This window comes from Grammomys surdaster, unplaced genomic scaffold, assembly GCF_004785775.1.
Source record: "Grammomys surdaster isolate TR1022 unplaced genomic scaffold, NIH_TR_1.0 126313, whole genome shotgun sequence".
Classification (NCBI taxonomy): Eukaryota; Metazoa; Chordata; class Mammalia; order Rodentia; family Muridae; genus Grammomys; species Grammomys surdaster.
In genome coordinates this window covers 11,851,752-11,879,118 of record NW_021621113.1, presented here as the reverse complement: position 1 = coordinate 11,879,118, position 27,367 = coordinate 11,851,752, and the positions used below count along the sequence as shown (strand labels likewise).

Below are 27,367 nucleotides of genomic sequence, written 5' to 3'. Positions count from 1 at the left end.
GGGCGCGGGAGTCGGAGGGGCGCGGGAGTCGGAGGGGCGCGGGAGTCAGAGGGATATAGGAGTCACTCAGGCAGAAGGGAGAAGCAATAGAGAAGAAGCCTGTGGATGCTCCAGACATTACTGGCTTTGAAGATGGAGGAGGGTCGACCAGCAGTGGAGGACATAGGCCTCAGGGAGGGAGAGGAGGCTAGGAAAAGGATGCTTCCTGGTAGTTTTCACAAGGAAGGCAGGTTTGACTTTGCTCTCCACGTTGTGAGGAGAGTACACTTGAGTGTGAGGCAAGGATGTTACTACTCATCACCCTTCCTGGTTGTTGATACCCAGACTGCAACCTCGGAGGTGATGAAGTTCACTTTGCTTAGCCAAAGTCACTTTGGTCTTTGCCTTCCAGCCGGATCTGCCAAGGGGCTACTCTGGTTTTCCTTTTAGCTTTGGGAGGGAAAGCTACAAGGATTGGCTGGTGTTAGCAGTTCCCCAGGCAACATTCCCACGTTGGCAGAAACTGCTGGGTCTCTCAGTAGCTGTACTCCCCTTTGTCCACAGTAATTGAATTTCAGCTGGCCACTTGCCCTTTCAGAGTAAAGACTAAATTTCCTGGCTTTTTGGGCAGTGAAGTGTGGTCTCTGGCCAAGGAGAGGGTACCTGAGAGGCTATAGGGCACCTGCCTTTGCTCCTCAGCTCTTCCTCTTGCCTCCCGAAGCTCAAATACTGTCACCTTGGAGCAAGATATTCAAGCCATACCAAGGGAAATAAATCATGGTGTGGCTGTAACTTCCTGCTCAAGGCAAGGGGCCGCTCTCCCATGACACACTATGACACACACCATCAGAGTGCCTGAGAGTTGCCCTAGGCTTCTCCAGTGGAAATTAACTTCTACCTTGAGAGAGAGAGAGAGGAAGAGAGAGAGAGAGAGAGAGAGAGAGAGAGAGAGAGAGAGAGAGAACACATGTGTGCATTCATGTGTATGTTGTTTATGTTTGTATATGTGTATATGTGTAAGTATATATGCATTCATGTTTGTGTGTGTATGTGTGTGCATATGTGTGTTTGTATATGTGTGCCTGTATATGTGTATATATACATGTATGCACACTGTATGTGTATGTACGTATGTATGTATGTGTGTGTGTATATATGCATTTATGTGTATGCTTGTGTATGTATATGTTTTTCTGAATGTGTGTATGTGTTTATATATATGCATATGTGTATTTGTATATGTGTGCCTGTATGTTTATATGTGTATTAACATTGTGTGTGTGTATGTGTGTGTATGTGTATGTATGTGTGTGTATGTGTGTATGTGTGTATGTGTAGGCCAGAGGTCAACACTGAGCTTTCTTCTTCAGAAGCTGCCTGTCTTGTTTTATGAGGGAGTGTCTCTCACTGGTCATGGGGCTTTCTGATTTGGGTATCCTCGGTGACCAGTGAGCTCCAGGGATCTACTTGTCTCTGCCTCCCCAGTGATGAGATTAAAGGTACACATAACTACATCTGGTTTTTGGTTTTGTTTTTTGTTTTGTTTTGAGACAGGGTCTCTCTGTGTAGCCCTGACTGTCCTAGACCAGAATGGCCTCAAACTCAGAGATCAGCCTGCTTCAGCCTCCTGAGTGCTGGATTAAAGGCATGAGCCACCAGGCCCAACACTTTTTTGTTCTGTTTTGTTTTTAAATGTAGGTTCTGAGGACAGGCACTTTATCAAATCTCTCTGGCCCTGGATCCAAATCTTATTTTAAAGCTATCTTTAAGAAAGGTCTATTTTTATTCATTTATTTATGTGTGTGTGTGTGTGTGTGTGTATGCCACATGCATATATACAGGTGCCTGAGGAAGGCTGGAAGACGGAGTCATGTTTCCTGGAGCTGTGGTACAGGGTGGCTTTGTGTATCCTAGGATACTTTCCTCATCTAAACTTGGGTGGCAGTGAAGACGACTTTCTTCCCCAAAGCGCTGGGCTTCTACTGCTGGACTTACTGCTGGGGTTCCCACTGGTAGTCGTGGCATATCATCAGTATACGAGCTTCCCCCCGCCCCACCCATACCCTTCCTGGGTACCTGTTGCCGTGAGAGAAGGATGTGTGCCAGGTGCTTGCCAACCTCTGCTGACCGGTGGAGACATACCCCCCAGGGGTTGTCGATGACGTTGGCAACGCTGAGGAGTGAGGCTGGCCAGGTTAGAGCAGCCACGATACCTGAGGAGATGAGAGCCCACAGATGAGGCGGGAGAGCCTTGCTAGGGCAGTGTGCTGATGGATGCCCTCTCTAGTAAATGTGGGTGGAGTCTGTATGGCCAGGAATCTGAAAGGTCTCCTAGTAACAGACTCTTAACTAGCAAATGGGGAGACTTGAAACAACATTTCTGATGCACGAACTGTATCTCTTACCCAAGCACATGCCATTGTGAGATTCCAAAGATAGCCCCATTTGGTCATTCATCCAGTACCCTAGGTCCACCGCTCTGCTCAACCCAGGAGACTTGTTTATTTAAGGCAAAGAGACAGTAAGTAGGGGGAGGGGCTTGAGCTAGCCTTGGGTATGAGACCACCTCTGCTGCATCTCTCCCACTAGTATGGGCCAGCTTGGTGTCTTTGAGAGACACATGGGACAGAGCCAAGCTGTTCAAATTGCCTCAGGCTGGAATGCTCGCTTGACATGCATGCGACCCCAGGTTTGTCTGCACCCTTTGTCTCTCACACAGAGCCAGGCTCCCTTGTATTACAAACATGCAAGGATTTGGTGCCATGGTGTTCTACCATGGCTAGTCAGTGAGGGGTGCTTACCAGAGAGCACGGTGTACTTGAGAGCCTCCTGGGCCACCATGTTAGCGAGGCCACTGAGGATGGTCTCAAGGGCGTTGCCCAACTCCATCAGGTACTTGGCCTCCCAGGCCAGGCAGTACTGCTCCTGGCTGCGGGCTAGGGCCATCCATGGGGCATTAAATGTGCCTGAAGAGAACATAAGATAAGTGTAGGCAGCATCTTCTACTGGCTGTGGTAGCAAGTGCTTCAGTCATGGAACAGGTGAATGGAGGATGACAATCTATAAAGATTACTGCATGGAAGGATGGATGGTTGGGTGGACGGATGGGTGGATAGATGAATGGGTAGATAGACGGATGGTTAAATGGTTGGCTGGGTAGATGGATGGATGGACAAGTGGGTGGGTAGATGGATGGGTGGATGGATGGATGGATGGATGGATGGATGGATAGGTGGGTGGATGAATGGGTAGCTAGATGAATGGGTACATAGACAGATGGGTAAATGGACAAGCGAGTGGGTGGATGGATGGTAGATAAACTGGTAAGTGGGTGGGTGGATGGATGGATGAATGGGTGGACGGTTGGGTGAATGGATAGATGGGTGGATGAATAGATGGATGGATGGTTGGGTGGGTGGATCGATAGATGGGTGAACCCTTATCTGGATAATGGGTGGTTGTGTGCACAGGTGGATGGATAGAAGACGGTCTTTTCACCACTCTTGGTCTACTCCCTCTCTGTGAGATAAGCCTCCCATTCCCACCCCTTAGAGACACACAGAACAGACTAGCCCAGGGACCAAGCAACAGAGGCAAACCCGGTTCCCATCTGAGTCCCTCTCCACCCTGATCCTCACGGTATCTGCCGGACCCGAGCCAGCCAGTGATGGCGATGGTGATGTGTAGCTGCCTGCCTTCCGTCAGGGGCAGGAACATGAACTCCTCAATGGCCCCGACTCGCTTCTTCATCTTGTATCCTAAGGACATAGACACAAGCCAGTGTGTTTACATATTCACACATGGAGTCTATGTGCTCTGCTCCTGGAGAAATGCATTTCATTTGTGAACTCTAAGACAGGTGCCACTGTTGTCCCTGGTTAGAGGACAGGAAGACACTGCCCAAGGCCGCTAGAGCCACAGGCCAGGGTCTGAACTCAGGCTCTGAATCACTGACCTGTCCTGCCTCAGTTGCTACCTCTCTCCTGCATTTCCTGCTGGGCCTTAACCCTCACTGCAGCTGATACCAACTGTGATTCTTGGCAGCATTCCACATGCCTGCGTGTGACTGGGGGCCACCGGCACAGGGAAGCTGGAGAGCTAATACAAGGACACAAGGAAACCTCATGCCTCGAGAGACGGGGCCTGGGTACTTCCTGAGTGACAGCAACAGACGGGGCTGGACTCTTTTGCTGCAGCAAGGACTCATGGGATACACATGGGGAAACTTAGTTTTCCAAACTTTGTCCTGACCCTGGCTGTGCTGATTTCAAGTCCAACCACTTCTGAGATCTGCTGCAAGTCTAGCTTGGCTTCGACTCAGAAAGAGAAAGGGCATATTTCCTTATTCCTGCCCCCCACCCCCCAAGAAGCTATCTGGGGTATCCTTTTGGCTGAGTCAAGGTAGATAAAAATCTTTTCCAAGGTCCCGTTTCTTTTTAATCTTACCTGTCAGGCCAGCTCCAGCTGCACCAAACAGTGAGGTCATAACAGCGATGCCAGCCACTGAGCCCAACGCGGCTGCCCCAGCACTGCCGATGATAGTTGCGGCTCCTGCGGCAACAAGTGGGGCCGCTAGTCCCCCAGTCACACCTGCAGGGTAAGAACTCAGTCAGGACATGGCTTAATGGGTTCTTTTCCCATGTGCTGCCTTCTACAGAGCTTCCAGCAGTAACACTTCCATAAACTAATTTAATTAATTAAGCTTCCTTAAATTAATTTTTATTTATTTTTTATTTTTAGAGACCATCTCACATAGCTGAGGGTGACCTCAGACTCACGAGGCAGCAGAGGATAACCTTGAACTCCTGATCCTTCTGCCTCTATCTCCTAAGTGCTGGGCGTACAGGCAAGCACCACCATGCACGGGCAGCTTCTATCAGTGTTAATGAGCATATTTACTACTGGCTTAGGTACCTGTCACGTGCAGGGGCCACCTCCCCACTGATAGACCACGAGCTATCCCCTGCAGCAGGGCCTCACCAATCACTGTCCCGCCTCCAACTGTGGCCAGGCCTATCAGGAGATAGCGTTTCCACTTCCTCCGTTTTTCTTTCCTCTTCCGGGATGCCTCTGCGGTCCTGGAGAGAAGAGGCAGGTCTATGGTTAGCTATGGGCCAGGATCCCTTAAATCCGCCCCCCTTCACCAACCCCTAAACCGGAGATCAATGGTAGGTAGGTAGGTAGGTAGGTAGGTCCTGGGCCCATCAGTGCCTGGGGAAATCTCAGTGAATGGAGCACACTACTTACCTAGCAGATCCATCCTAATGGGTGCAATTTAAATAATGAAAAGATAATAATAATAATAACAATAATAATAATAATAGCAACAACAACAAAAGCGGCAAAGACTAACTTTTACAGAACAGATGGACCCAGAATGAATACAGAATGTACCCTCATCTTGCCAGCAGATTCCATCTCCCTTGGGGGTTTGGAAATCTGTCTCCTTCAGAGCAATTACGTGTATAATGGGCTAGAGAAACATCTGTATGGGAGATGGGCCCTTGGGCTAGAGAAACATCTGTATGGGAGATAGGCCCTTGTGGCAACAGCTGAGTTGGTCCAGACTGAAAACACAGATGCTGCTAATTCAGTCAAAGGTAAGAGGGTTCTCTGCAGGGATAACGGTTGGGGTTTTTATAGTTTATATTTGTAGCTCTTTGAGAGAGGGTCTCAAGGCCTAGGCAAGCCTTAAATTCTCTATGTAGCTGGGGATAACCTTGAACTTAGGATCCTCTTGCCTCCCTTTTTCAAGTGCTGGAATTACAGGCATGTTTATGTGGTTCAGACATGGAGCCCTGGGCTTTGAGAATGCTCGGTGATCACAGCGTGGACCCAGCAGCCACCAACGGCCACTTTGAGAACGTCTCGATGCTCAGAGTTAAGATGCTCAGCTTCCCTGACAGACCTTTAACCTTTGGCTGCTTTAAGGCGATCAGTGACAAGAAGAGAGCCGGAGGGTGGGTGGAGAGGCCGTTATGAGAGAACTCTGAACTGAAGTTGGAATTTGGACAACAGATCAAGGCACGGTCATAAATGACGAGAAACAGTTAATATTTAGTGAGCGCTTCCTCTACACCAGCTTCTACATGGCACACTTCCCATATTTTGTCAAGAAGCAGTTTATTGCAGTCCCTTTAAGAGATAATAGTGGTATAGCCTGGCATGGTGGTACACATCTTTAATCCCAGTACTCCAGGAAGCAGAGGTAGGCAGATCTCTGAGTTCCAGCCTGGTCTACCGAGCAAGTTCCAGGAGAGCCAGGGTGGTTACACAGAGGAAATCTTATCCGCACGCCCCAAAAGAGATAATAGTGGTTATTCTAGAGAGTCCGTGTGTGTGTGTGTGTGTGTGTGTGTGTGTACATGCACGATAACAAAATGCTTAAAGTCTTCATGGAGTGCATGTCTTTGGAGGTAACAGTGGCCACTTGTGCCATATAACATAGGTTTGAGCGCCAGTCTTCTACAAAATGAAGACAATAATATATATCTCTTTAAAAAGACATTTTTTTCACTACAATAATTTAGTGTGTGTGTTTGAGAACAACATATGGGGGGTCGGTTATCTTCTGCCACCACATACAACCCAGTGAAAGAACTTAGGGTCATCAGCCTTGGCAGCAAGCGACTTTATTTGCTGCACTGTCTCAGTAGCCTGGTGACAACTTGCTTTGTGAAGATGAAGCTTATTCTATTTGGCCAACACGCATACCACAAATAGACAATGCACTGCCCCCCCCCCACTCAGAGTCTGCGTGTCTATGGGCTGAAATCCCCTGCCTCCATCCATGCTCAACCAACATGCCCATCCTTCCTCACGAGGGGAACTGAGAAATGGATTTGCCTCGGGCACCAAGGAGTGGGCTTCCCAGTGCCAGCTCATCTCTCCTGTGAGGCCCCCGAGTGGAAAGCAGCTCCTCTCAGCTGCTTCCCTGCAGAGAACCAGAAACCAGTAGTGAGGATCTTTGCCGGTCATTGAACCCAGTGCTGGTTTCTATGATAGATGGTACACATAACCATTAGGAGAAAGGTGAGAGGTGACTAGAAGTGAGGGGGTCTGGTGTCAGGAGCTAAACTGTGGGATTCCATAGTTGCCCCTCAGTGTTGATTCTAGGTGTCCCAGAAGGCACCGGAATCCATGGGGGCTCATGTCCCTCATATCTGCATATAACACATTTGCATATAACTTCTCATATCTTCTTGAGCGCTTCAAAGATATTCAGATTTCATATCTCTCATACAATATAGCAATGCCATGTGTCACTGTATTTATTCTGTTTGGGTAAAATGACAAAAGAAATAAAGTACATTCAGTACAGAATTTATTTTCTAAAAAAAAAATAATAGTAATTATTTTAGGCTAGGTATGATAGAGCCTACCTGAATCCCCAGTACTGAGGATGTGGCGGCAGGAGGATCAGAAGGTCAATCTTGTACAGCCTTGGCTATGTATATGTATGTGTATGTATATGCATACACACACACACACACTCATACACTCTAGGCCATTCTGAGCTATATTATACCTTGTTTCAAAAGTATATAAAAAATCAAAAATATTTCATGACTTGGAGGGCATAGAAATGTCATAGCTGGGCTGGAGAGATGGCTCAGCCGTTAAAGGCTAGGCTCACAACCAAAAATATAAGCGTTTGGTTCCCAGTACTCATGGCTGTCTCTCCAGACTCCTTAATGAAAGAAAGAAAGGAAGGAAGGAAGGAAGGAAGGAAGGAAGGAAGAAAGAAAGAAAGAAAAGTAGGTCATAGGCAAAAACTGTGCACTTTTGTGCACCCAGCTGCTGGTCAGCGTCACTCAGGGACATACAGGGTGGGGGTAGGGGACATCATGACACTGCCATTTCTAGAATCTTTAAAAGCCAGTGGCCGGGTGGTGGTGGCGCACGCCTTTAATCCCAGCACTTGGGAGGCAGAGGCAGGCGGATTTCTGAGTTCGAGGCCAGCCTGGTCTACAGAGTGAGTTCCAGGACAGCCCGGGCAACACAGAGAAACCCTGTCTCAAAAAAACAAAAACAAAAACAAACAAACAAACAAACAAACAAACAAAAAGCTAGCCATCGCAGGAGCCTGACAGGTCTCCTTTGCTTTAACCTGAGACTGTCAAGTGTTCCAGATAGGCACCTACCCATCCATCTGCTTAGCGCCCCAAACCAGGACAACATGGATATGATCCATACCCAATCTTCAGTGGATGCAAAAAGCAAGAAATAAGCCCTTGGTGCTACAAGTCATGGGGGCTATGTCACAGCAGCAAAATCTCCCTACTTTAGGGACAGAGTCACTCACTGAGCCTGTGACTCTATAGAGATTACAATCTGAACCTTTTCATGTAAGCACCCTGGGGTTTAGTGGTGTGTGTGTGTGTGGGGGGGTGTTTGAGGCCTGTATGAGTTGACTCAGCCACGGGGACTACCTTATTGTCACCATTCAGTATGTCTGTTGATCTTACTGTGTGTCTCATTGCTGTGACCACATTTTCCTACACAGAGGCAGTGATATACTCTGACCCTTTATTAATGACACTCCATCAGCTGAAGCAGGAGGATGGGTTCTCAACAGAAGGCCCAAGTGAAGCATTCTTGAGGCTGACCACACACAGTGGGGTGGCTGACCACACACAGTGAGGTGGCTGACCACACACAGTGGTGTGGCTGACCACACACAGTGGGGTGGCTGACCACACACAGTGGGGTCTGGCAGTGTAGCTCTGAGCATACTTCTGCACAACAGACATGGACTGAAGAGCAGCCAGAAGCTGAGGGAAGAGGCGCAGGGGCCCAGCACAGCTGGCTCATCCACTCTGGGCTCTCCACCCTCCACAGTTTGCCCTGGACCTGGGTGGTATTCCAGTCAGGTTTCTTTTTTGGGTACGAGTACACAGGTGTTCAGGAGTGTGTGCCTCCTGAACCCTCGGTATGGAGATCAGAGGTCGACGTCAGGTATATTCCACAACTGCTTTTCATCTCGTGTTGGGAGTCAGGGTCTCTCTGTTAACCTAGTACTGATTCAGCTACACTGCCTAGTGAGTTTCAAGGACCTGCCTGTCTCCACCCAATCCCCACCTGGAGCACTGGGGCTCTAGGCTCATGCCACCGCATCTGGGTTTTTCACACAGGTGCTGGGGATCCGACTGCAGAACAAACAGTTCACCCACTGAGACATCTCCCAGGCCCAGCACATGGTTTTTGCAACAAAACCAATTACTCCAGGACCTACAAGTTACTTTGTTTCACTTAGGAAAAGCAGAGCGACACAGAATAGACACAGGCTAAAACACGCAGGTGGAGTACAGGCCAGTTACCACCCACTAAGAAACGTGTGGAACAATAGAACAATCTGAAGTGCCAGGAAACGCCTCCCAAGTTCAAGGCCAGGCTGGTCTACACCGCAAGTTCCAGGCCAGGCAGGGCTACAAAGTGATATTTTGTCTCAAGTAAACGGATAAACAAAATGTTCATAATTGCTACAAATGTCTTTTTAGTAAGAATCTACTAAGATTTCCAAGTTAGTGCCAGTGGCATGTTAGTGAGGTGGCACTGACAGCTTCTAGATTTCTCCCACAGTGACGTCTGTATACTAATGGCACCAAACGGTCAGCAGGCTTCGCTCAGTTTGATGGAGTAGAAGGACTACAAAATCAATAGGGTCCCCGAGGCCGGTGTGGCTCAAATGCATGGAGCTGGCTCATCACAAGGTTATGTAGAACCATGAAGCTTGCTCATCAGAGCGGATCTGCAGAGACCACACACGAGATGCTCTGACCCCTAGCAGTTTTCTCCATGTTATCATTTAAATGTTTGCAAACATATTTTTGACTAGTAAAGGTGGGATTTTTCTTTCTTTCTTTTAAAAAAGCTTTATTATTTTGGTGTGTGTTTGCTTGCATGTGGTCTAACACATGTATGCAGTACCAGTGGAGGCCAGAAGAGGGCGACAGAGCTCTTGGAACTGGAGTTAAGCTGCTCGGGATCCAATGGGTGCTGGGAACCGAAGAGCAGCCAGTGCTCTTAACCACTGAGCCATCTCTCCAACCTCCCTTCTGTTTCTTTTAAAAATGAAATAAATGTTATTTTCTTTTTTCATGTTTTATTACATTTTTACTGCATATCTATGTGCATGTATGTCCATTTATGTGTGTGCATATGTATGGCTGTTTTTGTTTGTAGAGATAAGTAGAGCCCAGAGGATAACCTGTGTGAATCAGGTCTCCTCTTCACCTGGGTCCCAGGGATCGAACTCAGGGTGTTGGCCACAAGCGCCTTCGCATGCTCAGCCATCTTGCCAGCTTCCAAGAAAATGTTTTGCTTAAAAGGTACTTAGCAGCTGAGACCCTCTGTCTGACAATCACATGCATGGTCTATTGATTTCCATATGTGCACCCCTCTTAATAACTGCTTTCCCTGTAAGCAGTTATTTCCTTTCCTTATCTTTGTTGATAATCACAGTATTTTATCCTTGCAGTTATTTCAGTAGTCTGGTTGAGTTTCAACACTGGGAGCCCGAGAAGAGATATCCACTCTGAGTCACAGCTAGGGTGCCTCTTTCCTTTGCCTTGGGCGTTGAATTCTGGGAACTCCAAATCTAAATGATGGCTTTATTCCTGCCACGGACTTTGTCATCTGATTAGACACAATGGCAGGCCATACCTTCAGACAGTCAGTCGATGGCCACACTCACTTTCTAGAATAGGAGGCGTGAACTTGAGATAGCATTTCCATGTCAGCCTAGGTCAGACCCCCAAACTGCGAAACTAGCTGAAGAAGAGGAGGATACCAACACTGTCCACAGGGTGGCGCCACCAATCTGAAGGTCTCAAAGCATCTGATCACCCGTGGGATCATGTTCTCTCTAACCCCTCCCGTCCACCTGTTTCCAGTGAACTCAAGGCCTGCATAAGCTAGGCAAGCATTCTGTCACCATGCTTGCTGGCCATCAGTTTAGCTCCAGCTTCAGAGAGAGATCCTGTTTCAAGGAAATAAGGTGGACAGTGATAGAGAAGGACCCTCAGTGTCCATGTCTGTCCCCACGTGCATGTGTATGAGTGATTTACAGGCACATAGTTATGAGTCCTACTTCCCAGCCCACTCTGAGAGCTATTCCTAGATAAATCCAGGAATGAAGGAATCGGGATTTCAAATTGGTCCTTAAGAAAATAAGACAGAAGCCAGGCGGTGGTGGCGCATGCCTCTAATCCCAGCATCTGGGAGGCAGAAGCAGGTGGATCGCTGGGACTTTGACTCCGGCCTAGTTTACAGAGTAAGGACAGCCAGAGCTACATAGCTCAGGCTGGACATGGTGATTGAATCAGAAAGCCATGGACCAGCTACGTGACCTGGGCCAGCTGACTTCCCACAAGGATGGATGGATGGAGAGTCAAATGGGGCAGGCCCTGGGCTTGTAGCAGGAACACTTGGCAGGAGTTGGACACTGGCCACGCTTCTGTAGGAGTTATGAAATCCAGCCTTGTCTCAGCTGAGGGTCACCGAGGCCTGCTGCTTAGCAGACAGTGTCCCAGGCTTTTGATGTGAGGTGATTAATTTAACCCTCCTACAGTGATGTCGAACTACCACTAACCCCACGCCAGAGCTGAAGGAACTGAGACATGGAGAGGTGAGGTCAGTTAACGGAAGGCATCCAGTTGAGGACCAAGCACACTGGGTGACAGGCCACATTCTAAATCCCACCTACAAAGAAGCACTGCAGAAACCCGGTAAAACGCCTCAGCATTAAAGGGGATGTCTACACGGCCTGATCCCTTAAACAGGGTGACAAACTGGTCCCCATGCCCAGAGAAGGCAAGGAACCTGCCCAAGGCCACAGCAGGATCAGCAGAGAGCCTGGTCTGCAGAGTTGCCTTCCCTTAGTTTCAGATCCCTCTAGAGAATAGAGTTCTCCACAGTCCCTCAAACCCCACATTCAGATATAATGATAGCATAATTGTAATCCTAACTGCCAAAAAAAGAGATGAAAAGCTGCAGGGCCCCCCCCCCCACTGTCAGCTTCCTTTTGGCCCCCACAGGAGACCTAGGCAAAAGGTCTTTATTCCTATCCCCATTTTGCAGATAAGGAAACTGAGACCCAGAGAACATCAATAACTTTGTCAAGATCATAAATCTGCTTAAGATTGGAGCTGGGCTGTACTGGAACTTCTGGTGCCCATCTTCTCTGATTCTATGAGACTGATAGAGTCAGAACAGACCCCTCTGGATCACACACTCCTGTCTGATAACAGGATTGTCAGGCACCCACTGGGAAGTCTCTCCATCCCGAGGCCTGCGAGGCTGACACCTTTTCAACATAGTTGAAGAACTAGGTGGTAGTCCTTGTGATTAAGGCCATTGGTCCAGGTCTGTCTGTTTGCTGCCTGGCATAGTTCTGAGCATCAGTATAAATGTTTTCAGATTATTTCTCGCGTGCATGTGTACATTTGAAGACCAGGAGTTGACTGAAAGTGACTTCCTCAATCACTGTCCATTTGGTTTTGTGAGACAGGGTCTCACTGAACCTGGGGCTCAGTGACTAGCACCAGGGACTGTCCTGTCTCCACCTGTCCATCGCTAAGGGTACAGGTGCTCACTGCTGTGCCCAGATTTTACACAGATGCTAGAGGCCCACATGCAGGTTCTTGCACTTGCATGGAAAATTCTCTACTGACTGAGCCATCTTCCCATCCTCCCCTTAGGCTATTTCAACAAACTGTTAGTGCGTGTGGTAGTACATGCCTTAATCCCAGCACTCAGGAGGCAGGGGCAGGTGGATTTCTGTGAGTTCGAGACCAGCCTGTTCTACAGAGCAAGTTCCAGAACAGACCAGGGCTACATAAAGAGACCTTGACTTATAACAAAACTGGCAAACTCAAACACCAAAACCAAAACCCACCCTGGCCACTGTCTCCCGTCCTTTTGCCTGTAAGTTCTGGAGGGAGACGGCTCTCCCTCTGAACTGTGCTTCAGATTCCTGTCTCCCACTGGGTACAACTGCTAGAACTGGGCTTCTCAGACGCGGCTGTGGGGGATGAAGAGAAGCCCGGGCTGGGTAGGTGTGCCTGACGCCTGATACCTGGTGCCTGTTGCTGCCGCTCAGGATCAAGATGGAGCTGCAGTTGATTTATGATACTGGAATTAGATGACGCCCAGAGCTGGGCTCTGGCCAAGTCACAAGGATAATTTTCTTTTCCACATTCTTAATGTGTTTATGAGTGTCGGCAGCAGGGTAAATGGTGTGTGTGTGTATGTACGCATGTGTGCACATGTAGGTCAGAGGACAAGTTCTGCTTGGCATTTCTCAGACACCATCCTTTATTTCTTATTTTAAATTGAGGCAGGGTCTCTCAGTGGCCTGAAAACTCACCAATAAGTTCGGGGTGGGTAACCAGTAAGTCCCAGGGATCCACCCATCTCTGCCTCCTGAGTGCTGGGATTGCAAGTGCATACCATCGTAACCTGCCTTTTCTGGTTCTGGGATCAACCATAGGTCTAGTGCTTTGCTGACTGAGCTATCTCCCCATATCCTTCACATCCCTGGCCACACATGGCATGGGGGTTTATGAGGGAAGGGGAGGGTTCACACCCGTCAAGCCCTTGCCACGTGCCAGCCTGGGCTGAGTATTTTCTGTTGTGATTACATTCTTTTCTCTGGTGATCCTGGGGGTGGGGGAACTATCCCTATAGCCATGTTGTATCCAGGTATACTGTAGTTAAAGGACGTGTAGACGCTGGAGGCAGAGTCAAGTTTTCAGGGCCACTGGATGGTGGAAGACCACCGGGTGGTGGAGGACCACCGGGTGGTGGAGGACCACCGGGTGGTGGAGGACCACTGGATGGTGGAGGACCACTGGATGGTGGAGGACCACTGGATGGTGGTCACACATCCAGCGCCTTTAACAAGCATCTCTTCTTGCCTCTGCAGCCAAGCCCAGAGAGGGTGGCGAGTGACTTGCTGAGGTCACACGGTGAGTCAGGGGTACTGGGACTCTTTGTCTAATGCTCCTTCTACATTACCACATAGTTTCTACATGGGGAGGGGGCCTGAGATGGGCAAAGATTCTTCAAGTGGAATTCAGGCTTCTGCCAGGGACCATAGGGCTGCCTTACTCAGACTCCTCCTCTTTGGTGTCCTTCAGGCTCTCCAGGAATACCTCTTCGAGAAGATCTAGCTCCTCCATGGGCACCTGGAGCAGGAAGGTCACATGACAAACAAGGACTCTGGCCCGGGCATCATAGTGTCCTTCAAAGGAAACAGAATGCCCAATGAGTAAGTTCAGGATTTAAGTCAGAGATGCTAGCAGGGGTGCAGACAGCAAACCCTAAACCTGGAAGCAAAAGTAACAGCCCTGGGGAAGCCAGCCTCCGGGATGGGTGCTTGGCAGCTCCCACTGTCCTCAGGATTGTCCCCTGACCCAAGCACACAAGGTCACACATCCCTGTGTGCCTGTAACCCTCCAAGTAGATCATTCCCATTTTCTATCCTAGTGGCCCACGATCACATGATCTTCTTTTGTTTGTTTTTGTTTTTTCCAGATAGAGTTTCTCTGCTTAGCTTTGACTTTCCTGGAACTCACTCCATAGAGTAGGCTGGCCTCACTCAATTTAGGAGAGCTGCCTGCCTCTGCTTGGGTGCTGGGATTAAAGGCATGGACCACCAAAGTCTAGCTTCATCCTCTGATTCTTAGAGAACAAATACCAGTGTCCCAGAGCAGGGCTTCGGAACGCCAAGCTCTATTGATTTGTCTTTGTTGCTACAATAAACTGCTGGGCATAATCTTTTTTAAAAATAAATTAGCTGGGTGGTGGTGGCGCACGCCTTTAATCCCAGCACTTGGGAGGCAGAGGCAGGTGGATTTCTGAGTTTGAGAGTTCGAGGCTAGCCTGGTTTACAGAGTGAGTTCCAGGACAACCAGGGATACACAGAGAAACCCTGTCTCGAAAAAAACCAAAAAATAAAAAAAAATAAATTGTGCGTGTGTGTGTGTATGCTCATATGTATTTTTGCACTCGTGTGTGTAGGCCACAGGCCAACCAGTTTCCCTCCATCCATTTCTGTCTTGTCTTTTGAGACAGGGTCTCTCACTGAACTCAGATCTTGCCAGTTTGGCTAGGCTGACCACCAGGTTCCAGTGATGCTCTCATTCCTGCCTCCCCAGTGCTGGGACTGCAAGCACGAGCCACTAAGCATGGCTTTTATGTGGATGCTGGGGACTGACCTCAAGTCCTCATCTGTGGCAAGCACTTTAGAGACTGTGCCATCCATTTCCCAGTCACCAGGTTCTCACACACCTGCTCCTGTCCTGTCTTCATGGGAGAGTCTGATATGTATCCCAGGCTGGCCTTGAACTCACTAAGTAGTCCAGCCTTGAACTTCCAATCCTTCTACTTCATTTAACTGCCATACCCAAGTCCTTCCCCAGGTTCTAAAGGCTGCCCACAGTCCTTGGCTCTTGGTCACATGACTCCATCTTTTGCCTCTTCTTTTTGAGATATTTATTTATTTATTTAATCTATTTATTTATTCTAGTGTGTCACCACAGGCCTAACATACACTAGGATCCATCCTTAGAACACACACACACACACACATGAACGAACGCACACACGCATGCACACACAAATCAGTTCCTGCCTGGACTGGTGGGGGTCGGGGCGGGGGGAAGGGTCCTCAGAGCTGGCAGATACATGCTCGGATGGGATCTGCTTACGTGCTCAGAGACAGTCAAGTCTGTGTCTTGGGGGTCACTGGGTTAACGCAGACAAAGGCACTCCTTTTTCTTTGAAGGGGGAAGCTTGTGACTCCCAAGTGATAATCGGGCTGTGGAGAAGGGTTTGCCACGGTGATTAATGGGTGGCGATTGTTAATAGCTGGTAATAATACTCTAAGGTCAAGGCTGCAGTGATTCAGGCTGCCACGTGCATGGTGATTAATATTCAGGGGTAGTATCAGGCACAAGGCTCCTTCCTGTAGCCTTTGGGAAGAGTCATTTCAAAGACTGTGTGGGCTGGGCTACTGGACTGGGAGCAGAGCTTCTGTTTGAGGCCAAAGGGTGGGTCCTGAGTCCTCGGCTATCTCAGATATTTTGGAGCGGGTTTCCTGCCAGCTTACCAGACGACCAATTCACCTGTAGGAAGTGGCCCAGCCAGCCATCCACTTTGAGACTCAGGCCAAGATCCTGGGCACTGGTCTAGGGCAGTGGCTTTCAACCTGTGGGTGGCAATCCCAGAGATCAAAGAGCCTCTCACAGGAGTCAGCTAAGATCATTGGAAAACATGGATATTTACGTTACGATTCATAACAGTAGCAAAATTACAGTTATGAAGTAGCAACAAAAATAAGTTTATGGTTGGCGTCACCACACCATGAGGAGTAAAGAGTTGCAGCATTGGGAGGGCTGAGGATCACTGGCCTAGAATCTTCTGATTTTCCCAGCCCAAACCAGGCCATCAGCTAAGACCAGAACTGATTCTCCTAAGAAAGGCACTGGTTCTTAGCTTGGTTTGAGTGCTTTGCTCTGCCTCCTCTGTTGCTACCACCTGGCATGGGTGTGAGCATTGCTCTCTGACCTTCAGTCACCCTGCCAGTCCCTCCTCTTTCATTTTGGCCTCATGCACCCTGTTGGCCCCATGACAGCTGGAGAGATCCATTAAAACCTTCTGTCAGATCATTTTCCAGCTCAGCTTAAAACTCTGACAGCTCCTGATGTCTTTAGAATAAAACCAACACATCTGGCCAAGGCCTGCCGTGGCATCTCCATTCCCAGTCCCCCCTCCGCCCCCCCCCCAACATCCTCTCTTGCATCTTCTACTGCCTGTCTCTGCTGCAGGCTAAACGCACGCCGACCTTGGAGCCTTCGCACTCACATGCTTGCTGTCTGGAAAGCCCCTTTGCTAGTGTGCTGCTGGGCTGGCCTGTGTCCACCAGTCAAGCTTCAGCTTAAAATATCAACTCCTTGGAAAGGCCACTGGCACTGAGAGCATCCCAGCCTCAGTCATTCTGTTCCTCTCAGCCTGCTCCTGGCTGTCTCTTAATACCTGTGCTTAGTAGGTGTACTCATTAACAGACCACAGTCCTCCTGGCCTACTAGGTTCTCTGCTGTGTCTACAGCCCCATGTGTAAAAGACTTTTGTCATCTCTATGTGAGATATATGCTTTCAGGGACTCAGTCTTTCCTTCTCAGGAGACACGGGTGGGAGAGCAGAGAGAATAGCTTGCTTAGCATCTCTCCCAAGTCCTTATCACGAGCGGAGCTCTGACAACACTTAGAACATTCTCTCTGAGGTTCATGCTTAGCTCAGTCCTTCTCAGAGGTCACCTTGGGTGAGCCCTTGTGGATGCCCCCTCATGGCCTCTGTTCTCCTGTCAGCAGCAGTTCCTGCCATCTAGAGGGGGCAGTTTTGGAGCTGGTGAGGTAGATCAGTTGGAAGAGTGCTTGCCTAGCATGCACGAAGCCCTGGCTTCCATCCCCAGCACTGCAGAAACCAAGCACGTCGGTGCATGCCTGCAATCCTGCCACCTCGGAGGTGGAGGCAGGAGGATCATCCTGCTACCTTGTCTCAGCAAACAAATAAAAATCAATATGTCAGTAGTTTGGTTGCCTACTTTTGTTACTGTCCATCTCTCCTTCTAGAATACAAATTCCAAACTCTAACTGTCGGGCCCTGCTTGAAACAAAGAGAGGTTTATAACCTGCATGGGGGAAGGGAGGACTCTCTGGAGGAACGGATAGATGGCCTAGTGTTGGGAGAGACCCAGACTGTGGAGGGTTAGTCTGGATGAATTCTCTGCTCCCTTCTGGCAGAAAAATACTATGATTCGTGGGCAAATAGATGGTTCAGTAGATACGGGTGCTCACGGCCACCATGACAGTCTGAATTCGATCCCCAGAACACATATGGTGGAAGGAGGAACTGGCTCCCACAGTTGTTCCCTGCCTTTCACACAGGCACCGCACTCTGTCCCCAGTAAATAAATGGAAATAAAACCCAACAACCCTATGATTCGTAACCACACTAATCCAGAAGTTTCAACTCTCCACATTCAGAGCTACACTTCCGTTCTACCCTGCTTTCTCAAACCTTCTCAGCTTCCCGAGGAGGCAGGCGTGGCTACTCACACCATCATATCAGAGAGAACAGAACTGGACTGGGTCACTTGTCCAGGACTCTCAGCAACTTGGTAGAGAAGTGGCCCGTGCTCTTGAGCCCAACTGTGATGTGTGTGTGTGTGTGGGCACACCAGGATGGAGCTCGGGGTCTTAAGCATGTGAGGCAAGTGTTCTATACCAGCCCCAAGAATGTTTTAAATCTGACACTGTTGAGCTGTAACCGGAGGATACTGTGAGTCCAGCCAGCACTAGACGCATGAAGCGCACAAAGACACTTAGCATTGCCCTGTTTTGTTTTGCTTAAAGGTGAAAAGTCTTATTGTAGCCCAGGCCGGTCTCACATTCTCAGTCCCCCTGACTGCACCCTGAGTGCTGGGTGACAGCCGTGCACCACCGAACTGTCCCTAAAATTACTCTTTATGATGACACGCTCACCTTACCACTTGTAAAATGGTTCAGCGAGGATTGAGGCGCAAGTCTGCATGCTCTCTAATAAGTCATGGTAGCAGCTGCCCTCTGAGCTGGGATTGGGAGCAAGGCTAGGGGCCTGCTACTCCCCAAGAGTTGCGTCCTTTAACCCCTCTCCCTCACAGCATCTGGGGACAGCCCTCACAGGCCACACTAATGTACCTGCCTGCCTGCTCACTGCGCTGCTAGCTCCCTGTTCACCAGCGTCCCTGATTATGAATTTCTAGGAACATTTCTTATTTATTCCTGTTCTTACTCTAATGAAAAAAAAAATCAATGAAAGAGAAGCCATGTTATACTTCAGCCCCATTTGTGGTTTGCCTGTGGCCAGGGCAGAGGGCACAGAGATCTACTTCAGAGGCTGTCTCCAGCGGTGCCTCCTCAGAGGCAATGCCAGCCACGTGGCTGCACACATGCCCATGTCACTCAGGCCTGGAGGTGACACAGCAAGTTGGAGTGAGCTGTGGGTGATGCTTCAGGATTAGAACCCACCACCTGGCTTCCAGCTGTGTGGCTGCAGACAGGTTATCATATCCACTGTGCCGTATTGTCCCCTCTTGTAACATGGGAGACAGTCACTGCATCTGTCTCCTAAGGGATTGGGTGGCTTCCACCAAGGCATGCTTGGAAAGGAAGCCCTGAGCTGGGAGCCAGGCATCCAGCAGGCACCCAGCGAGCTCCACTCCAGGAACTGTGCCCAGAGCCCAGAGCCAGGCCAGTCCTCACAGCAACAGTTCAAAGCTCATTTGCTGGATGCAGCAAAATTAGACATCAGTTGCCCGAATCTCAAGGATACTGCCAGGGAACTCAGCAATTGGGTCACAGGAGGGACATTTCAGCCAGGCTAGCCTCAGTCCACAGAGCTCTGATTATTAGGACACAGGGGTGCAATCCCTCCAGGAGGACTTCTCCCAGGAAGTAGAGTCGAGTGTGAGACACACACTGCTTCTGCTCATGTGCGTGCACGTGCCCGGGACCCTGGCTTCGTATTGATCCACAGGGGATCCATAAGAGTCACACAGAGTGCATAGGGCAAAACTCAGGGTTCAGTTGCCCTGGCTCTGATTCAGAGTTCACACCGGAGTTCATGCTGCCTTAAATGGAACTTTGAAATATAACCCTGGCCTGCCTGTCTCACCTCTGGGGCCTTGATTTCCTCCCTGTAAGTGAGGTTAACAGTGCACATTTCAATATGAGGTTACTCACTACACAGTAACTAACAATCAATTAAAGGGCCCAAAGAGCAGCCTGGATGACTTCTAAGGATTACCGAGAGCAAATAAACAGGTCTCACCTTCGATAGCAACATTTTGATTTTGCACTGCTATTTGTGTGGGAGCAGATACAGAAGCACATGCGCGAGGTCAGAGGTCGGCCTTGACTGTCTCCCTCAGTGGTCTTTTCACTCATTGACTCAGCTAGGCTGGCCGGCCAATGGGCTCCACAGCTCTGCCTCTCTCCACGTCCCCAGTCTCCATGCCAGCCTTATACAGGATTACTGCTGTGCTTGGCTTTTCCATGGGTGCTGGGGATCTGAACACGGAGCCTCATGCTTGTGCTATGGACACTTGGCTGACTGAGCTATCCCCCCAGCCCTAGAGACACTGCCGGTTGTCACATGGGATGTGCTATTGACATACAATGCACAGAGGCCAGGGAGGCTGCCTGATGTCCCTCAGCAGGCAGGATGCCCTTCCACGGAGGATCCTCCGCTCCAGACTTCCACAGAGCCAGCTGTGTGAGAGCTGCCAGCTCAGGGTGATTTACATGTATTGCATGGCTGGTTTTTATAGCGGTGTGGGCAAACAGTTTGTGGGTTGCCATAGCATGAGGAAAATGATTGGCAGCCCACCCAGTTGCCAATATGGGATCGCTCTGTAACTACCGCCCACAGATTGTCAATAAAGGTCAATCTTCCAGGAAGTTCTGAGAAACGTGGCCTTCCATGGTGACTTCCTGGGCAGATTGTATGGGTTCTCATCCTGCCCAGCACAGGGAGCAATCCAGTCTCCCTGCTGGGCAACCCCAGCCAGCCTCTGGAGGAGAAGGATGCTCAAAGGGACTGCCCAACTCTGATTTAGGTTTGCTTTCTGAAGAAAGACCATCTGCCGGTCATTCTGAGCCTTCCTCTGTCCCCTCTCTTTTTTCCCATTCACCATCCATCCACTCATCCACCCACCCACCCATCCATTCATCCATCCATTCATCCATCCATCTGTCTATCCATCCATCTATCCATCCATCCATCCATCCATCCATCCATCCATCCATCTACCTTAGTAAGGGTGCTTGGTAAGTGGTGGGTTTTCTTAACACAAACACAAAGGCAGGGCTGGTTGAGACACTACATTCAAAGAAGATGCCCTGAAGAGAAAAGGAAGCCATTTTAAACCCACACAATGATCCTGTAAGAGCCTGTGCCAAGGTTGCTCATAGTGTGATGGTATGAGCATGACGGTATGCACAGCAAGCATGACATCCTAGGTTCTGATCCCCTGAACTCAAGTAAAGCTGGACACTACGGTGAAACGGGACAGGGAGAGAGGAGAATCTCTGGAAGCTGGTGGGCTGGCTAGCCTGGTGAATGCCACAGGAAATAACAAAGGGTCCCTCTCCCAAAGGAGATGAAAGGTGAAGACTGACACCGAGGTTGTCCTCTGACCTTCACATGTACACACAAGCTATGCATACCCTGTAGCATGTTCCTCCCACAACTGAGAGTATATGCATACCCTGTAGAATGCTCCTCCCACAACTGAAAAAATAAATTAAAGGACTAAAAATATCCTCTGGGCCAAGGCTGGAGTAGTCTTCCGGGATCAAAGACCGTTAGTGATAACATTATGGGCCTGCTGGGGCCAAGACTCCAAATTATCAGCAAAGCTCTGGGGGACGGGGATGCTGGCACTGGTGCTGATGCTGGTACTATTGCTGGTCTGTAGAGCACACTGGGTGTAGCAGGCGCGGAGATCTTTTCTAGCAACACAAGATACATTTTTCTTGTAAGCAGCAGCGTTCATGAAGGGTAACCTACAAGCTCTGTCATCCTGTTGTGTAGTGACCCCACCACACAGGCCCTTCTTAGTGAGCACACACGAACAGGCAGACTACACAGCCTGTGTGTGACCTGAGGAAGCCCTGGCTCCCACTATTCAAGGTTCTCCAAACACCACCTTACATAAAAGGGTCACCAGAGACGAATGTCAGCATTTCCAAGACACCCTGGCTACAGGTGCCAGACAACCAGAATCCTAGAGCTGAGGCAGCACTTCTGGGACTTCCTGGCTCTCGTCAAATCTCTCTGCAATTCCACAGGGTCTATCACAGGACATTTTCTCCACAGCCCTCTCTACTGCTTGGCTGTGACTGTGGACCTCATGTCTGCCCAGGCAAAATGCACCCTGACTAACTTCCAAGCCTGGTCACTCCCAGCCCTTGCTGGTCCCTTTCCCACGCCATCTGTGGCCTCCTTAACTGTTTCTACTCTTGACCCAGCGTGCTTCCTGTCCTCTCCTGAGAGTTTCCCATGTGTGCATTTGTGGTTTTTTTTTTTTTTTTTTTTTTGGCTGTGTCTCATATAGGCCAGGATGGCCTTGAACTCCAGCGTCTCATGAGTCTGCCTCCCAAGTTCCATGAATAAAGGCATGTGCCACCACGCCTGACATTAGTCATCTAGCTCAGGATTTCCTCATTAACCCCCCACCCCTACCCCCACTTTTCATTGGTTATTAGAAGAAACACCCAAGGCTTAGGAACTTAAAGCTCAGATTAAGGGATAAGTATTATCTATGAGTTGGTAGAAGGCAGTGGACAGCAGCTACGGGATAGCAGGTGCCATCTGAGACAGTTAGGGCTGCTTAGCAGGTTGAACAGCATGTCCCCCACTGTCCCTCCCCCATTAAGATGTACCTGCCTTTAGGCCAGGTATGACTGATGTCAGAAAAAACACTTTTTCAGATATCAAATTTAAACTCTCAAGATGAGGTTATCCTGAGGGGATGGCCTTCCAAGAGATTCAGAGATGGGAAGCAAGGGAGAAGTGGGCCTTAGGAAGCCCAGAAAGGGATTAGGACCCAGGTCAAGGTGCTCTCAGAGCACACAGAAACTCAAGAGACACAAATCCCGTTAGAGACTTCAGAGGGAGCACCATCCTGCTGTCTGCATTTCAGACTCTGGGCTTCATGGAGGACACAGAGAATTCAAGTGGCTAACAGGCGCCCCAGGAAACTAAGGTAGGCAAAATGGGGCCCTGCCACTCACCGAGTAACTTTGGCAGATGACATGGTTAATTGTCCCTGAGCTGCCTCCCTCCATAAAAAAAAAAAAAAAAAAAAAAAAAAAAAATCAGCAGATCTATCTCCTGAACTCATTCAAGAGGACTTTGCTAAGTACTTGGTCCTAAGCTTGACCTATTGGAAGCTTCCCAGGAGTGAGGAAGTATTTATCAAGGAGACACATAAGAAAGTAGAAAGCCACTTTTGTGGGGTCCACAATGGGAGGCCCAGTGACTTCCCCAAGTGTGACAGTCCAACTTCTTTGTCAAGCTGTAACAGAGGAGGGAAGACTGACAGGTTGTGAGAATCTCAAGAACTGAGGAGCAAGCCTGAACAAAGGGTGAGAGGAGAAAGCCAGCTGGCTATCGCTGAGGGAGCATCACCTTTCTCTGCTTCCTGACTACATATGTCATGTGACCTTGTCTCATGCTCCTCCCACTACAGCCAGAAAAGCTTTCGGTCACCATACTGTCCTCTCCATGATAGACCGAACCCTGAAACTATAAGCCAAAATTCTTAGGTCTCAAAACCCAGGACAAATGGCGGAGGTGCCTATTTAGCATATCAAAGCAGACCTGGCTGCCAGGTTCTCTCTGCATCTCTCAGTCCCTACCTGTTACTGGGTATGGCTGGCATGGACCATCCTCTACCCTAAACATTTCCAGCAAAGGGTGGGCTGCCCTTCCCTCAGCTGCCCTTCCGTGTATAGTCCAGCCATTTGGTTACCTGGGCCTTTTGTCTGCTCTTTATTTTCCTGGCTCTCCCCTTCCCCCTTCTCCTCACCTGGCTCAGGGTTGTGTCCACTCTGGACTCCCCCAGAAGTCCCTGCCTTTGACTAAGCTCCCTCTCAGACCTACAGTAAAGCTTCTCCTCTACCATACTTGGGGCAGTCATGTTCCTTCCTTTTTATTTCTTTTTTTTTTTAATTCAAGAATAAACCCTTTCTTGCTTAAGCTGGTGGGTTTTAAAAGACTTTTTTTTTTAAAAAATGTGGATAGATGTTTTGCCTGCATGTGTGTTCATGTACCATGTGTGGTACAGGGTATCAGATTACCTGGGACTGCAGTTATAAATATGGGTGCTGAGAACTGAACTTAGGACCTCCGGGAAAGTAGCCAGTGCCCTTAACCTCTGAGCCATCTCTCCAGCCCCAATAGTCTATTTTTAAATTAAAATAAACAGACAAACAAACAAACAAACAAACAAAACCAGGGGAAACCAGTTCTCCATTACCATCAATTATGCAGCCGAGTTTCCCACAGTTGGGGAAACCTCAGGGGTCGAACACTCTCAGTACAATGGATGAGCCTCTGCCCTGGGAAAAAGTACCTTCCTGTAGCCTCCATCCGCCAGGACAGTGTCCTTATGTGCTTTCTGTCAGGTACTTTGTCATGCAATGAGAAAATCGATCAGTGCAAGAAACAACGTGTGGTGGTAAGGAGGGCCATGGCTGTCCCTGCCAGTGTGGTGTCAGGGTGGTTTGTAGGCCTGTGGAAAAGTCTGAGCTGCTGGCTAGAGGATTCTAGAATGCTGTGCCAGAGCTTAATGAGCTGTTCTGGAGAGCCACCCATAAAAGGCTCCAACTTGTGAAAAATACAAATGTATTTGAATAAAAAGAACTATAAGCCATGAGGCTTTCCAGGCTTGAACTCAACTTCCTAGGAAGTGCTTTCCCAGGATCAGGCACCAAGGGGCACAGGGGAGAAGCAGGATCAGGCACCAAGGGGCACAGGGGAGAGGCAGGATCAGGCACTAAGGGGCACAGGGGAGAAGCAGGATCGGACACCAAGGGGCACAGGGGAGAAGCAGATCAGGCACCAAGGGGCACAGGGGAGAGGCAGGATCAGGCACTAAGGGGCACAGGGGAGAAGCAGGATCAGGCATCAAGGGGCACAGGGGAGAGGCAGGATCAGGCACCAAGGGGCACAGGGGAGAGGCAGGATCAGGCACCAAGGGGCACAGGGGAGACTACAGCTGTTTAGCGGGCGTGCTGGCTGGTTTTATGACAACTTGACACAAGTTAAAGTCATCTAAGAGGAGGGAACCTCAATTAGGAAAATGTCTGTCTAATATCCATCCAGCTGTAGAACATTTTAATTAGTGATTTATGGGGGAGGGCCGTCCCTGGGCTGGTGGTCCTGGGTTCTACAAGAAAGCAGGCTGAGCAAGTCATGAGGAGCAAGACAGTAAGTAGCACCCCTCTGTGGCCTCTGCATCAGCTCCTGCCTCCAGGTTCCTGCCCTGCTTGAGTTCCTGTCCTGACTTCCTTCAGTGATGAATTAGGGTTTGGAAGTGTAAGCAGAATAAACCCTTTCCTCCCCAGCTTGCTCTTTGGTCATGGTGTTTCAGCACAGCAATAGAAACCCTGAGATGGCAGGTGTGCACAATGCATGAGTTACAGGGTCATAGAAGCTTGTACCAAAGTTCCAGAAAGCTGGGGGCTCTGGGCAATGTGTAGCAGTTAGAGTCCCTGCAAGGAGGCCCCAAGAGGCCATTGGATGAAGCTGTGAAGGTGAAGTATGAAATCCAATGGCAATCCCAAAAGGGTGGAGAAACCAAGTCCATGGGATGCATGCCACAGAACGCTACAAACACCCACTGAAGCTACAGGCGGCAGAGCTGGGGAGTGGGGCTGTTAGAGCTTGCTAGAGCCTGCTGGAGCCTGCTGGAGCCTGCTGGAGCCTGCTGGAGCCTGCTGGAGCCTGCTGGAGCCTGCTGGAGCCTGCTGGAGCCTGCTGGAGCCTGCTGGAGCCTGCTGGAGCCTAGCACATGAGGAGGGACCATCTAGAGCTCGGGATGTCAGATTAAAGGTTGCAGGCTATGTTGTCTGTCCTTCTCTGCCTCTATTCCTTCCTTTTGGAATGGTGTTGCTTACTCTGTGCCTTCGGATATTGAGAATATATAACTTACATTATTGATTTTACAGAGTCTTAGAGTTAAAAGATCACCTTGAGTATCAGAAAAGACTTTGTGCTTTTGGACATTAGAACTCTTAAGATGAACTAAACACACATTGTGTTTGGAGGCGGCCGCAGGCATTGAGGTAGACTCAGGTAGACTGTACCACTAAAAATTATGTGTTAGGGTATCACGTTGATAGTGTGTGTGTGTGTGTGTGTGTGTGTGTGTGTGTGATGACTCATCATCAGTGGCTCAGGGTACGGCTGTGAGTGTGTTCCCAGACAGGTTACACAAGGAAGGCTCACCGTATGTGGGCAGCCACACATGGGCTAGGGGCATAAAAAGGAGAACACAACCAGGGAACCAGCATTCATCTGTCTGCCTCCTGACTGGATGAAGTGTGACCAGCTACCTCACTCCCACGCCTTCCCACTGGGATGGGCTGTGCGCTCAAATTGTGAGCTTAAGATAAATCTGCCACCCTTACATCACTTTTGTCCAGCATACCAACACACCCGGCAAGCGAGGGGTGAGTGGAAGGAGGTAGGGACAGAGCAAGCAGATGGACCAAGGACAGAAGGTTATGATGTCTGGCCTGGGGAGCATATGCAAAAGGGAAAGGGGACACTCAGAGAGCTACAAGGAGCCACAGCTGGGAGAAGCCACACTCGGGGCTGGGGCTTGATTGTATTAAGTGAGGAGGTAGGAGACCGGATGAGCAGCCCCTCCCCCAGGGTCCCGAGGCCACACTGGAGGTGCTGGAATCCCTTGCTGGGTATGAGGCAGGGAGACAAGGGAGGCTACACAGGCCTCTGGAAACATCATTGAGACCTAAGTGGACAGCAGGGAACTGACCGGAGTACCAGCAAGGAGAAGACCCCGGCTGTCACCCTGGAGGCCATGATGCTGCTAAGCCCCAGGGTGCTGGGTGCAGGGAGGGGACAGATTTGCCCCAGGATGTTGGGTGGGGGGAGGGGACAGATTTGAGGGTTAGGGGGCAGAAATTAAGCAAGGCCCATCAGTATCACACGGTGCTCATCAAAGACATTGGGCGAGACACAGGTTCGGCACAGTTCCTGGCCTCACCACATGTAGACCACACCACACAGGAAGCAAATCCACTTACCATCCTTGAGTGAGAAGCTCAGGAGGTCCTGTGGGAAAAGGAGACAGAAATCAGGGAGGTGCTGACACACCACCATCCAGCTCGTGGGGCAGCTAGGTATTGACTCCTACCAGTGGAGATGGCAAAAGCCCTCCACCCTACAGTACAGTGGCAAGCCAGGTGCCAACTGTGGCCAAGGTGAGGAGGAAAGGCCTCGCATCCTGCCTGTGCACAAGGCTACCAGTAACCTATGCCACAAGCTCTGCCTACTTAAACCGCACTCAGAGAGGGTAAGCGACATGCTCAAGGGCACACAGAAAAGCTGCTGCTTCAGAAAAAAGGTCACCTTAGTTTGGTAGAATGCAGGCTCTGGGGTCAGACCACCAAGGTTCAAATCCTGGCTTTGGCTACTTATAAGCTGGGTGACCTTGGGCAAGAAACTTAATCTCTCTGTGCCTCAGTCTCCTCAATATAAAGTAAGGATGATTATACAGGTTAAACATCCCTAATTTAAAATTATATATATA

At 49.5% G+C, this 27,367-nt stretch overlaps 1 protein-coding gene and 1 non-coding gene across 3 annotated transcripts in view; both read right to left on the bottom strand.

The window, feature by feature from the left end:
- The window catches only part of Tmco4 (transmembrane and coiled-coil domains 4), an 82,064-nt gene that overhangs the window by 30,615 nt on the left and 24,082 nt on the right, over positions 1 to 27,367 (bottom strand). For both annotated transcript variants that reach the window (XM_028759916.1, XM_028759915.1), the window contains 7 exons: positions 26,862 to 26,889; positions 14,092 to 14,224; positions 4,960 to 5,057; positions 4,426 to 4,569; positions 3,618 to 3,737; positions 2,781 to 2,945; positions 2,056 to 2,192 (listed from right to left, as the gene is read on the bottom strand). In XM_028759916.1, coding sequence (XP_028615749.1) covers positions 2,056 to 2,192; positions 2,781 to 2,945; positions 3,618 to 3,737; positions 4,426 to 4,569; positions 4,960 to 5,057; positions 14,092 to 14,224; positions 26,862 to 26,889 — 825 coding nt within the window. The remainder of the gene's footprint in view (positions 1 to 2,055; positions 2,193 to 2,780; positions 2,946 to 3,617; positions 3,738 to 4,425; positions 4,570 to 4,959; positions 5,058 to 14,091; positions 14,225 to 26,861; positions 26,890 to 27,367) is intronic.
- Positions 24,037 to 24,195, bottom strand: LOC114614400. The gene has a single exon (XR_003710319.1). It is a non-coding gene; the product is annotated as a U1 spliceosomal RNA (small nuclear RNA).